Source organism: Lemur catta, chromosome 9 (genome assembly GCF_020740605.2).
Source record: "Lemur catta isolate mLemCat1 chromosome 9, mLemCat1.pri, whole genome shotgun sequence".
Lineage (NCBI taxonomy): Eukaryota > Metazoa > Chordata > Mammalia > Primates > Lemuridae > Lemur > Lemur catta.
Genome location: NC_059136.1, coordinates 62,581,538 through 62,595,943, shown reverse-complemented (window position 1 = coordinate 62,595,943; position 14,406 = coordinate 62,581,538). Strand labels below are relative to the sequence as shown.

At 37.3% G+C, this 14,406-nt stretch overlaps 1 protein-coding gene across 7 annotated transcripts in view; it reads left to right on the top strand.

The window, feature by feature from the left end:
* ESRP1 (epithelial splicing regulatory protein 1) overlaps positions 1-12,753 on the top strand; it is a 58,061-nt gene extending 45,308 nt beyond the window's left edge. For 4 of the 7 annotated variants that reach the window (XM_045560749.1, XM_045560754.1, XM_045560751.1 and 1 more), the window contains one exon: positions 11,216-12,753. In XM_045560749.1, the coding sequence (XP_045416705.1) occupies positions 11,216-11,236 (21 nt within the window). In that variant the 3' untranslated portion in view covers positions 11,237-12,753. Of the gene's footprint in view, positions 1-3,656; positions 3,761-11,215 lie in introns of those variants that run through there. The other 3 variants (XM_045560755.1, XM_045560747.1, XM_045560750.1) reach the window with 1 other exon arrangement.
* Positions 12,754-14,406: the final 1,653 nt, after the last annotated feature.

The following is a 14,406-nucleotide window of genomic DNA, read 5'->3' as shown; positions in this document are numbered from 1 at the left end:
CTTCAGATGGTAACAGCTTAAAATGAGCTCTTGAGTATTTGATGAGCCTTTCATAAAATGATCTGCTATTAATTCTAGTGAAGCTGACATTTGCTCTTGACAGTTTTTTTCCTACCACTGTCTGGTCTATCAGTTGTTTTCAGACAAGCTAAAGAATAAGATCTTTAACAGTTAACAAAATCTCTTCCTTGCCATCTCATCTGAGCAGACATCTTTCCTTCCTCAAGTCACATAATTATCTAAAACTTGAGTTCCCTCTTTCCTGCCATATCTAAAAATAAGTAACTTTTGTAGTCTTTCGATTGAGCTAACAGCAAAACTTATCTTTCCTCCTGTAGCTGAACTTTGCTTGAGTCTTCAGGTATGAGAAGTTGTTATAGCTATAGTTGCCTAATCCTAAAATAGCCCTTGAGCATTTGCCATACAGCATCATAAGGGTTGTGTCTGCAGATGCTGTTTTACTACTAGAATGGGTTTATGAGTTTGGTATCCATGTGTCATCTTACGGATGTTATCTCAGCTAAAGTTATCTCAGTGGGGATGCTACGGCCCCATACCTACTATATCCCACAATTGTCTCAAGGACTTTTAACACACAAAGGGTATTTTCTGACAAATGAAGAAAATCTATGACTGATAGTGAAAAGCTTGAATGAAGGTAGACAAAAGATGTCTTTTTATTGCCTGGCATAGCACATTCTTACCAGAAGTGAGATTTTTATTTTTTTTAAAGAGATCAGTAGATACTTTACTCTTCCCTGAACAATTATGCTGACTTTGGAAGACCTTGAAAGGAGTAAAAAAAAAGTTACTTTCCAAACTTGGTGTCTGATTCACTAGATTATAAAGGAATAGAAAACTTTACCGAAAGCTTACTAAAAAGGTTGCTTAATCTCATGGAGAAAACATTTTGACTGTTGTATTTCATTTTCTCCATTGTTTTCCAACTGTAGAAAGTTTAAGGAAAGGTTCAGGCTTTAGTGGTGAGCTGAATTAACTGCTTTTTTGACTAATCAACTTTTATGTGTACACTTAATAGAATTAAGGGTTCTCCAACATAAATTAGTAATGAGATTAAGCAAAATTGCTCTTACTATGGAAAGTGTCTTGGCTGGCATTTGTGCGTATCTTACCACAAACATAATAGTAGTGATTATTTCTAGATTTGTGACTAAAAGATTGATATGCTTTAAAATTGAGATAAAACAATTTCAGTCTTTAGCAGTTTTTCTTTTTAGTAGCTTCTAGAGTCATTCAAGGTGCAAATTATTTTGTCTTGAGGCATTTCGTCTATTTCTGAAGTGCTTGGAATTTATGAACTGGATTAATGAGGTTAGGATTACATAGGAACCTCAATTATGTAATTCACTATATCAGATTATTCCATTATCTTCCTTCAGTAATCTGAGCTATGAGACAGTTACAATGCACATATTCAAAAATCTTTATACTTAACCTAATTTCATATCATTCTGACATAAAATCTCATATTTTCTACCATCTTTAAAAAAAAAATCCATGCCTTCTTATTTGTGGTTTCCTGTTCTCAGTTATTCAGGGAACAGCCATTCACTATGGGCTTCCAGACTCCTTAGATTTGGCCTTGTCACAAGATAAAATCGGTGGGTGACATTTAACAACAACAAAAAATCCTGTGTTCGTATAAGTATAGTCTGTGTTTATCTTTTCCTATGGTATAGTTATTGCTGTCAATAAATATATATTTAATGGGAAATTTTAATTTTATTTCTGGTTATGATTAATTTTATACAATTATATAACAACTGTATTTATATAACTAAGCAAATATCCAGGCAGTAATTGGTTAAATAAATGAAATTTTTCTTTTTTTCCCCCTAACTGTTCTGAAGTTTAAAAAATTTCTTGATGATCTCTGATTCTACATTTTTTTTTTTTTTTTTTGAGACAGAGTCTCGCTTTGTTGCCCGGGCTAGAGTGAGTGCCATGGCGTCAGCCTAGATCACAGCAACCTCAAACTCCTGGGCTTCAGGGATCCTACTTGCCTCAGCCTCCCAGGTAGCTGGGACTACAGGCATGTGCCACCATGCCTGGCTAATTTTTTTTGCTATATATATTTTATTTGGCCAGATAATTTCTTTCTTTCTTTTTTTTTTTTTTTAAGTAGAGATGGGGTCTCGCTCTTGCTCAGGCTGGTCTCTGACCTTGAGCGATCCACCCGCCTCGGCCTCCCAGAGTGCTAAGATTATAGGCATGAGCCACCGCGCCCGGCCTGATTCTATATTTAAAAAAACATATATATATATATCTTGATATAAAATGGCATGCCATTTTATAAATATGTCTTCTTTAAGTACAGTTTTTGGGTGTATTTTTCCCCCAACCTTCAGCAATACTTATTCCGTAAACTACTCCAGCTTTGTGTTTCCCATTTTTCATTTGGGGTTTGGGGGTAAAGCCAGAAAGAGCAAGGATTTACCAAAAGGGAGAAATTCTGATGGCTAAAGCAAGATACAGGGCATGGGTTTTGCTTTCAAATTTATAGTCTTTTTTTTTTTTTTTTTTAAGACAGAGTCTCGCTGTGTTGCCCGGGCTAGAGCGAGTGCCGTGGCATCAGCCTAGCTCACAGCAACCTCAAACTCCTGGGCTTGAGCGATCCTACTGCCTCAGCCTCCCAGGTAGCTGGGACTACAGGCATGCGCCACCATGCCCGGCTAATTTTTTCTATATATATATTTTAGTTGGCCAGATAATTTCTTTCTATTTTTAGTAGAGACGGGGTCTCAAGCTCTTGCTGAGGCTGGTCTCGAACTCCTGACCTCGAGCAATCCACCCGCCTCGGCCTCCCAGAGTTCAAATCTATAGTCTTATAAAGTTAAGGTACCTGAGTTAGGTCCATTTTGATAATTAGATTAATAGAATAAGAACAAAATTTATGAAGATAAACTACCATGAAAATATTCAGTAATGAGGGCATCATTCTAATCAATAAAACAAACATCAACTTATATTTCAGTTGGTGGGCTTCCTACACTGAAATGGACCCTCAGGTATTCTTATGCAATTCCTTTTACTGTTTCATATGCTCTTTGTGTTACCCTTTACTGTCAATGGCTTTGCATTTTCAATAAATGCTAGTTTTTGTTTCTTCTCAAACTACTGACTTTAATCATGGTTTCTCTGGATTTGTCTCTACTAAGATTTTCACTTGCTGCCCTACTGAGAGAATTGGATATTACAAATACATCTAATACTATTTCACTGGGTTGTTTAGAAATACTGGTTATTGGACTTAAGGTACACTGGCTTGCAAATGGTGCTCAAATATTTTATATCTAATCATACATACCTGTGGTATGATGGAAACTGTACTATTAGCAAGATTTTAGTGTTTGGTCTCCTGGGTTCTTGTGGGATGGTGGTGTTTTCTTTTTTTAACTCATGTGTTCACTCTGACTTCCCTCCTAAAAGAAATTTAATGGTGTTTAAACATGTTAAGTAAGAAGGGAAGATTGGGCTTAGCACATAATGTATGCGGTTTGTTCCAGTGTTTACTTGTTTCCTACAGTCTAAATGTCCTATACTATTGTCAGTAGATCTATTTAGTTGAAATATTAACTATCCATAGTGACAGTTTGTCCATCTTCTGATCCTTTTTGTTTTAACTTGCATTTTAGTATGCAACCGAGGATGGACTTGTACACACAAATGACCAGGCCAGGAGTCTACCCAAAGAATGGGTTTGTATTTAAGGGCCCCAGCAGTTAGACCATCCTCAGAAAAGAAGGTAAGGCTCTACTGATGCAAGTTAAATTATAAAGGGCCCAACAAATAGAGGTCAAGAATCTGAAGGTGTTTAGAAGTCAAGTGAGAGAGTCCCTTTTTTCTTCATTGTGATGGAAGAATGTCAGAAAACCTGGAAGGAATGGAGACTGGAATTAAGTTTGTCATCTTAGTAGATAGTATCTAAGCAACATTTATGGATGAGAGTTGTATGTTATTTCGGGGTAGGGGAAAACTTTTCCATCTGGAAATTCATTTACTATACCTCATATCTCATGTGGAGTACAGGTTGAGTATTCTTTTTTTTCTTAACTGAGGTAAAAGTCACCTTACATAAAATTTACTATTTTAAAGCGTACAACTCAGTGATTTATTATGTTTCCAACATTGTGCAACTACTACCTCTGTCGAGTTCTAAAACATTTTTGTCATTCCCTCTTTTCTCTCCCAGTGGCTCCTGACAACTAATCTGCTATCTCTCTTTTCGCCTATTCTGGATGTTTCATATAAATAGAATCATATAATGTGTGACTTTTTTGTGTTTGGCTTCATTCACTTCATATGTATTTTAAGATACACCCTTGTTGTAGCATGTATTAATACTTCATTTTCATGGCTGAATCATATTCCATTGTATGGATATATCACATTTTATTTATCCATTGATGGACATTTGGGTTGGTTCTACTTTCAGGTTATTGTGAATAGTGTTGATGTGAGCATTCATGTACAATTTCAGTATTTTCAATTCTCTTGGGTATACATCTCAGAGTAGAATGACTGGATTATATCATAATTCTCTTGGGTTGAGTATACTTTTTCTAGTTTCCTTTTTTAAAACAAAAATGTGGTAAAGTATATATAACACAGTTTACCATCTTAACAGTTTAAATGTACAGTTCAGTGACATTAAGTGTACATTCACAATGTTGAGCAAACATCATCACCATCCAGCTCCAGAATTTTTTCATTTTCTCACATCAAAACTATATTAAATAACTCTCCATTTCCCCTTTCCCCCAGCCCCTGGCAACCACCACTCTACTTTGTCTCTGTGAATTTGATCCTAGGTAGCCCCTCACAAGTGGAATGATTTTGTGACTGGCTTATTTCACTTGGCATGATGTTTTTAAATTCATTTGGGTATACTTCTAGTTCTTTTTTTTTTTTTTTTTTTTTTTTGAGACAGAGTCTCACTCTGTTGCCTGGGCTAGAGTGTCATGGCATCAGCCTAGCTCACAGCAACCTCAAACTCCTGGGCTCAAGTGATCCTCCTGCTTCAGCCTCCCGAGTAGCTGGGACTACAGGCATGCACTACCATGCCCAGCTAACTTTATATATATATTTTTTTAGTTGTCCATATAATTTCTTTCTATTTTTAGTAGAGACGAGGTCTCACTCTTGCTCAAGCTGGTCTGGAACTCCTGAGGTCAAACGATCTGCCCGCCTTGGCCTCCCAGAGTGCTAGGATTACAGGCGTGAGTCACCGTGCCCAGCCTGGGTATACTTTTAAATGTGATTTATTCCAAAATGCTTGCAAGGTTTTTTTTTTTTTGCATGTCATCTTCATTTTCTAAAATTAAATCTAGAGGGAAGGAAGTTTCTTTAGAAATAGTTTTTTGGATTTTTGTTTTGGTTTATTCCTGTGGGACCCTGCCCTCCCCATTAATCCACAACTATTTCTTAAAAAATACATTCCGTGCTAGGCACCCCAAGAGATGAAGTTGTAGGAACATGTTCAGAAATTGGTGTGGCTTACTTTATCATTTTTGACCCTGTTGGTTTGCTGGCATGTTGTTTTCCTATTTTGTTAATGTTTTCATGGCTGAGCACCCTGTGGGCTTTATATGGATTCTAAATTGGAAATGGGGGTTGCTAACGCTCTGTCATCCTTGAAAAATAAGAATTCTCATCTTAGTCCCTCACTCTGAAGTGCGGAAATCCCAGTTCTGGGTTGAAAGTGACGGTTTTTCAGATCTATTTTCAAAGAGGTTTCAAAATGTCTTGGTCCTGCCAAGGAACATCAGGTATTTTGCAGGAGGGATGGAGTGTTCTCTAGTCTGGGTCCCAGTGGTGAGACTGCATTATTCCAGCCTGTTGGTATCCTTTTTGGTCCATCCTTTGTCCTTCCAAGTGTTCATTATTCAACATCTTTGATGAGGACATCCTGATCCCTGGACCCTGTGACTTTCACCTCTGGCAAAAGTTGTGAATTAAGGTTCTTGAGAGGAAGCGCATGTTATGAGTTATCTGGGTAGGCCCTAGATACGATACGTACATGTGTTCTTATAAGAGAGTCACAGGGAGATCAGACAGAGACACACATAGTGGAGCGATGTTACCATGGAGGCAGAGACTGGAGTGGTGTGGGCACAGCCAAGTAATGCTTACAGCCACCAGAGGCTGGAAGAGGCAAGGAACTGATTGTTACTAGGGCCACCAGAGGACATGCAGCCCTACTGACACTTTGATTTCTGACTTCTGGCATCTAGAATTGTGAGAGAATAAATTTCTGTTATTTTAGGCCATCACATTTATGGTAAATTGTTACAGGGACCATAGGAAACTAATACAGTGTTCTGAAAAATATGTTGAAAGAATGATCTCACAGTTGGTTATAGGATCAGTTAAAGGTTGCTAATGCCCATGACAAGATCTGTTAAAGAAGTCACACTGTTTTTGTCCTCTTTTGCATTGTCCCAGCCTACGCTTGTTAACTACCCCTAAGAACCACTATAGATAATTCCCCCTTTTTTGTCATAGAAAACCCCTAAGGGCACTTCACAAGTAATTGAAGATGCCCAGGGTCCTTCCTGGGAAAGAGAATGGGTGTTTGGCTAAAAGAAATGTCCCTTCGGATGGGCTGGATAGTTTTATTCCCCTACTCACTGTTAAGTTCCTAGGTTTTTTCTTTGTGTTTTTTGGTTTTTTGTTTTGTTATTTTGTTTTGACAGGGTCTCTGTCCCAGGTTGGACTATAGTTGCAAAATCCTAGCTCACTGCAACCTCTAATTCCTGGGCTCAAGCGATCCTGCCTCAGCCTCCCGAGTAGCTGGGAGTACAGGTGTGTGCCACCACACCCAGCTAATTTTTCATAGAGATGGGTGTCTCACTATGTTGCCAAGGCTGGTATGGAACTCCTGGCCTCAGTGATCCTCCTGCCTTGGCCTTGAAAGTGCTGGGATTACAAGCATGAGCCACTGCACCTGGCCAGGTTCCAAGTTTCTTATTCTTAAGGTCTCAAAGGCAGTATCAACCACTAAATTTAAATCTATCAGTAGTTCTTGGCTATAACTGTATTTTGTGTACATAATGGAGGTGACAGTACTTTAGAGGTAGCATTTCCCTGCTATGTAAAATGGGCATAAAATCACTCTTATTGTCAAGTATTGCTTCTTTAAAAAAAAAAAATCAAATCACTTCTACATATGTGACTTAACATTTTCTGTGAGAATCAGGTGGATTAATGAGTGCACATAAGTTTTATAAACTATGAAATTCTATATTAATAACTTTAATTTTTTGCTGTGGTTACAATAATCATAGTGGCAAAGGTTTGTTTTTTACACTATTATCTAAATTTTAGACATACTGCAGATTTTACCAGTTTTTCCATTAATATCCCTTTTCTGTTCCAGGATCCAATCCAGGATTTCACATTGCACTTTGTTGTCCTGTGTTCTTAGTGTCCTTTGGTCTGTGCTCGTTTCTTAGCCTTTCCTTGTTTTTCGTGACCTTGACACTGGAGATGCACTGCGTTTCAAGTATTTTGTGACCTGTCCTTGGATTTGGCTTCACTGGGTGTTTTTCTTGTGCTGAGACTGGCTACTGGGTGTTAGGAAAGAACACCACAGAGGTGAAGTTTCCTTCTGATCAGGTGATATCCTGGAGGGTGGCACCATATGACATTGCTGCTGGTGTCAACTTTGATCTCTTGGTTAAGGTAGTGTTTTCTAGGTTTCCGCACTACAAAGTTACTACTTTCCCTTTTTCATACGCTATTCTTTGGAAGAGAATCACTGTTCAGCCCACATTCAAGAAGTGGGTGTGCCTACATATATTAGTAGGAATTTTTCTGTAATGATGATTTATTTCTCCTTCCCTGTTATTTATTCATTCAACCCTTTATCTCTATTAGTATGAACTTATGCATAGTTACTTGATACATTGGGTTATAATCCAATACTATGTTGTTTTTTTTGCTCAAATTGTTCCAGCTTTGGCCCCCGGGAGCTCATTCAGGTTCCCTCATGTGCCCCCTTTAACGTGTTCCCATTCTTTTGTTTTTTTAAGCATTTCCTTTCAGGGCCTTTGACTATAACTGAACTAGGCTCCTGGTTTCTTGATCTCTTCACTTATCTTGGGTTTTAACCTACTTGTGTCAGAGTTGCTTTCCTTTTTTTGGTCATTGTACTGCCCACCTCAAGCAGCAGGGCTTTTACTTTCTGGTAGAGAATGTTTTCTGTTCCCTCTTCTGTTCTGAAGAGCTTAGATCATATAAACTTTCTAAATGACAAAGGAATTGCTACTGAGAAATTTAATTCAAAAATAATGCAGTACATACGTCTGTCTTGAAGGGTAAGCAGTTAATTACAACATGAAAATATAAGAATTCTCTTTCTACATGGGATCATGTTATAACTCTATGTTATAAGTTCTTGTGTAGGATGATTAAAAAGAACAAAAGTCTTTTTTACTGGGGTCCATTTACCTTTTCCTTTTCTCCATTTAGGTGAAGTAAAACTGAGTCCAAAATAACTTAGACTTTAATGTAGGTGATGGATTAAAATATTGTTAGTAAAAAGTACTTATAGTTTCCTTTAAGTGTAAAGTTTGGGTTATTTTTTGGATTGAAAGTGAGCTCTGGCTATTGTAGTATAATTTCTTATTTTGGTTCAATATAGTGACCAATATTTTAGTTTCTCGCCAAAAAAACCTTTTAATAGGTATTTTTTGGGCAAGAAATCAGCAGCTCTTTAGACACACTCTTCTGTTTTTCCTTTAGGTGGTAGTATTTATAATAGTGGGTAAGAACAGCTAAATGCTGATTTTTATTGATTAAAATGAGAAAAAGGCTATCAAACTTTGATTAAAGAATCTGAGTTATGGGTTTTATTTTATACATAAAGGATAAGATGCTGTTCCTCTGACCTAACAAAGAAAACTCATAAATGACTTATACTTTTCAGAAAACATGAAAATTGCCGTAAGAAAATATTACAACTGGTCAGAATTGCCGACTTTTTAAAGGGATATAGTTCATTCTGTAGTATATAGTACCAGTTGGCGAAATCCAAATATCTTTTAAAGACTCCTTTGTACATAATACTTTTAATGATAATTTATTACAAAATACAACATGTTTTCATGCAGATCTTACTAGGAAGGAAAGGCATATTTGTGAATGTTTGCAGTTTTAAGTTTCAAAATTATCTTTGTAGGTTGGGTGTGGTGGTTCACACCTGTAATCCCAGCGCTTTGGGAGGCCAAGGCGGGAGGATCACTTGAAGCCAGGAGTTCAAGACTATACTGGGCAATAGTGAGAGCCCGTCTCTACCAAAAAAAAAAAAAAAAAAAATTTAACCAGGTGTGATGGCACACACTGGCAGTCCTAGCTATTCTGGATGCGGGGGCAGAAGGATCGCTTGAGCTCAGGAATTTGAGCTATAATTGGGCCACTGTACTCCAGCCTAGGTGACAGAACAAGGTCCTTGTCTCTTATTAATCTTTTTTTTTTGTCTTTGTGTTTGTTTTGCTGTAGCTAAATAGGAAGAGGAAACATTTTCTCCTCAGCCTTCTCAGATTGGTTTTTGCTAGTAGTTAGGAGTTTGCAATTTCCTTGATAAACAGTAAAACTCCATTGGGTATCACTGGGATTAAAAAGCAGGTTTGCGAAGCCTAAACTTTTAACAACTTTTTACCTTTTTTGGCCTTTCTGCATTTTAATATGGAAATGAATATGAAGGTTTAATTTTGGGCATTTTCAAAGGTGATGTTTCCTAACATAATATAACGTGCCAAGAGTGAGGAAGGTGGGATTCACTGATTCTGGTATAATAACTGACAGACCCAGGATACTGATTTAGCTGGATCCAAGGGCTCACTCTCAGCCACGCTCCCTCCATAAGGCACTTCTGGCATCACCTGGCTTATACCCTTCTATTTTCAAGTCCAGAAGCAGCCAGGAATTGCATTTCACTGACTTGGCTTATGTCAGTCTCTGAAACTGCTCTGGCCTGAGATATTCAGGGTTCTAATCAGCGACGTCTGGGTTACTTGTTCAGCTCAGTGGTAAAATTGACTCTTTATGGCCTTGAGATTGGGTGCGGGGGCAGTTGTTTGAGAAAAAGTCAAGTGTTATTGCCAAAAGAAGGGCGAACTAGATATTGGGCAATAATGATGAGTCATTAATAGATTTTCCTATTTTCATTTAGTATTCAATACCTGATGTTTTAAGCTCAGTGCTAAACTATGGTCACTTTGCAAACCACACTTAGAAATTGCATTCTAACAAACTGGTATTTTTTTAAATACCTGTTATTGTTAGTATTGATGTTATTAATGTTAAATTTGTACCAATTGTAGAATCTGTTATGAAAGCAAATGTAATCTTGACCACATTTCAAACTCGCCATCTGAAACAAGACTGAATTCTGAAGCAGTATTTATATTTCTATCTTCATTCCTTTTTCTCATTTACATGCCAAAGTATGCGTAATGCCTAAAGTTTTCATTTTAAGGTTTTTGTGTGGTATGTAAGTAAAATAGCACGGTAGAACAAATCCGCATTAGTTCAAAACCTAGATCTGCCGATTACTAGCTTGATTACTCTGTGCTTTAGTTTTCTCATCTCTAAAATGGGGATACCAAGGTCATCTAAAAGATTGTGTGTGGGGATGAAATAAGTTGATCCACACAAAGGTGCTAATCAGCCAGTCATCACTGGCATGTCGAGCTCGTATATTTGCTGTTATGTCATGCCTCGGTGCTTCTTACCTGAATGTTTTTGTTAGAAATTACTTGAAATTTCTTATGTTAGAATTTAACTTTAAAATTTTGTCTTAATGATTGTGTTTATTTTGATAATGTTATTGAACCTCTAAAATCAGAAGAATGCTGTGATAACTCGGGGACCCAGACTAAGGAATGCATGAAAGTCTCCCCGCAAAGGAGCTCAGTTGAGTGGGAAGTTGAGAACATACATGTCAAACACACATGGTAATACAAAGGATACGGAGCTGGGCAAAATGCCAGTTGTGTAAACCATGTAAATTTCCTTCGCCAGTGCTGTACTCTCAAGCATTTGCCATCTACATCTGTGTGAAATAAAAAGTTGGAGTATCTTAAAGCTTTTTTGGTACTTTTTAGAATTCTAAATCATTCTTGTGGCTGCTAAGAATTAAATTTAGATACTTTAATATTTCCTTTTATTTGTTTTTTTTTTTCCCCCCCAGTGTTTGAAAGATATATGGTGATCTTCAAAATGCCAGACACAAGAAAACTTCTAGCAACTTCAGGGGAAGTTTGTCTACACTCAGGCTGCAGTATTTTCAGCAAACGTGATTGGATAGTGGGCCTGTGCCTTATCTTTTGGTGGAGTGAAAAATTTGAGCCATTGAAGCCAAATCCTTATAGCAATTAGCATGCAGCATACCTGGCTCCTTGCTGATTGCAAACAGGCATTTAAAATGTGAATTTGAAATCAGATGTCTCCATTACTTCTAGCTAAAGTGGCATCATAGGTGTTTCCTAAGTTTTAAGTCTTGGATAAGAAATTACTCCACCAGTGTCTACCATCTCTACCATGAACTGTCATGGAAGCTTCATTTTTTGTGTATTCCTACTATTTTCTCTCCATCTGCCTGTCTTCTGCACAATCATGCCCTCTTACTAAGTAATTCAAGCACAAAGTCTTGGAATATTTAAATCACAAACTTAAGGAATGTGGTACCATTGGTATTTTCGCAGCCTTTTGGCCATCATCATGTCTTACAGTTAAAAATCGATTAAAATTATGTTTAAAACACTTGACAACAAATTAGAAGAAATGGTGCACTGTCCACAGAAATAACAAAGCGTGGATCTTTTTCTCAGCAGGTACCAGTTGTAAATAATGAACTAGGGGCCAAAATGTAAAACCAAAAACAAAGCAGCTACATATAGTTAGTAATTTCTAGTTTGAACTATAACTGAATATTGTGGCTTCATATGTATTATTTTATATTGTACTTTTTTCATTATTGATGCTTTGAACTTTAATAAGAATTCCACAGTTTTTAATATCACAGAAATGAGACTATTTTGAACAATGTATTCCAGAAAACAATGTACTAACTGAAGTGAATTGCCTGTATATATTAAGATAGCCTTAAACCTTTTTCTCTAAAGCCTTAACTGTCAAATAATTAAAACTTTTAAAAGCATAGGACTTTAGTCAGCATGCTAGACAGAGGTAAACACTGATGTGGATAGAGCAGGTACTGATGCTGTCAGTGTTTAGCACTATGTGTTCAGCTGTGTTTATGCTACAGAAGTGCAATATTGGACACTAGCTGGTACTGCTGCCTCATGTAACTCCAAAGAATAAAACACGATGTGATTAAGTGCATTGAATGTTGATATTTCTTTTGTTACTCTTGTTGTCCTTTGCTTGGATGCAATGCCATGCAGATTTATGTGGCTGCTATTTTTATTTACTTTGCATTACTTTGATCAACACCTTGAATGGAGAGCCAAAAAGGTCCTGCTTCAGCTGACCAGCAATGGCCCTTTGAGTGTAGTAGAAAAATAAAAAAACCAACATTCTGTGTGAAAATTGGTGATAACTGGCACTTAAGATCAGAAAGCAAGTTGTTTATACTTGATGCCTTAAGATGCTGTCTGCCCAAAGCTCTGAAAGACTTTAAGATATTCAGTAATACTTACTACAATACTATTGAGTTTTTGTAGAATTGTTAACATTTGATAATAAAACTTGCCTGCTTAATCTCAATGTTTGTATTCTTTTGTTATTAGAAGAATTACAGTAATGGTGGAAGTGTATAGATCAGGGGTCCCCAACCTATGGTGAGTTGTATAATTATTTCATTATATATTATAATATAATAATGAAATAAAGTGTACAATAAATGTAATGTACTTGAATCATCCCAAAACTATCCCCCCTACCTGGTCCGTGGAAAAATTTTCTTCCATGAAAATTGTCCCCAGTGCCAAAAAAAGGTTGGGGACCACTGATGTAAATAGGCTATCTCTTTCTAAGATAGTAGGATTTTTCCCCTAAGCTTAGCACAAGTATGTATAAAAGCCATCAATGATAAATTTTCTCAAGATATTGGGCAAACATCCATACTTGGAGCATAAATCATAGACACTTTGAAATTCTTGACAATTATGATAGTCACAGATATTATTTGGTCCTTGTTTGTATCTTATTACTGAATCTATTTGCTGAATAATTTGTAAACCTATTTAAGCCACATAAAACTAGTCATATCTAGAACCTTAGTGTTTCTGAGTCCCACATACTCCTTGTTTGTTCCTGTTTCTCTCTTTGATGCTGAGTTCTGTGTAATTGAAATTCTATCCATTCTTTAGGACCCAGGTTAAGGCTTGCCTGACTTCTAACATTTCATAGCACATATATTGTCAGTATCACTCACTTGACATACAAATTCTTGTTATGAAGCTCAATTGTATCAATTCTGAAATTAGATTATAAACTCAAGGGCAGGAAGTATGCTGTACCTATACTTCCCTTAGTGGCTAGCATATTTCTGTTCACTCAATATGTTCTTGATAAGCATTCACTGAGTGACGATTAGCTTACCTGGGAAAGTTATTTAGTCCTAGTCCTTGTCAACATCACTTACAAAAATGGAGCAATCACTTGGGTTTTTCCTGCTATCACATTGCAAGGAAGTGGCCGAGTTCTCTAGGCAAGCTGAAGTTCTCACCCAGGTTCTGCTTTACTATGAATGATATCTCTGGTTGGCATTTAACATCAGTCAAGCTATTCCCTGTCCTCAGCAGAATCAAAGTTGCCTGAATTAAGCTAATGTTCCTGTTATTCATCTCCCTGGAATTGTAGCTAGTGCAGCTGCTCTCGTTATGCAGAAAAGAGAATAGGCAGTCAGGAAGGTGTGGAATTGAGGAAGAGTGATGGGGAAGGAAGGGAGAATGAGTAAAGAGGGCTGCAATATGTAAAAGACCTTAAAGTTCCATCCCTTAGGTGTGTAGTCTTTCCCTGCTTTCTCCAGCTCTCTGGGGAAAAACAAGAGTAACATATACAAATGTGGACAGAATGATAGAATGCACGTCCATGTACTCTACACAGCTTCAACAATTATGAATTCCAAGCCAATCTTTATTTGTACTCCTTCACACTTTCCCTACTCTTGTAGTATTTTCTTTTTTTTTTTTTTTTTGAGACAGAGTCTTGCTTTGTTAGCCCGGCTAGAGTGAGTGCCGTGGCATCAGCCTAGCTCACAGCAACCTCAAACTCCTGGGCTTAAGCGATCCTACTGCCTCAGCCTCCCGAGTAGCTGGGACTATAGGCATGCGCCACCATGCCCGCCTAATTTTTTCTATATATATTTTTAGTAGAGACGGGGTCTCGCTCTTGCTCAGGCTGGTCTCAAACTCC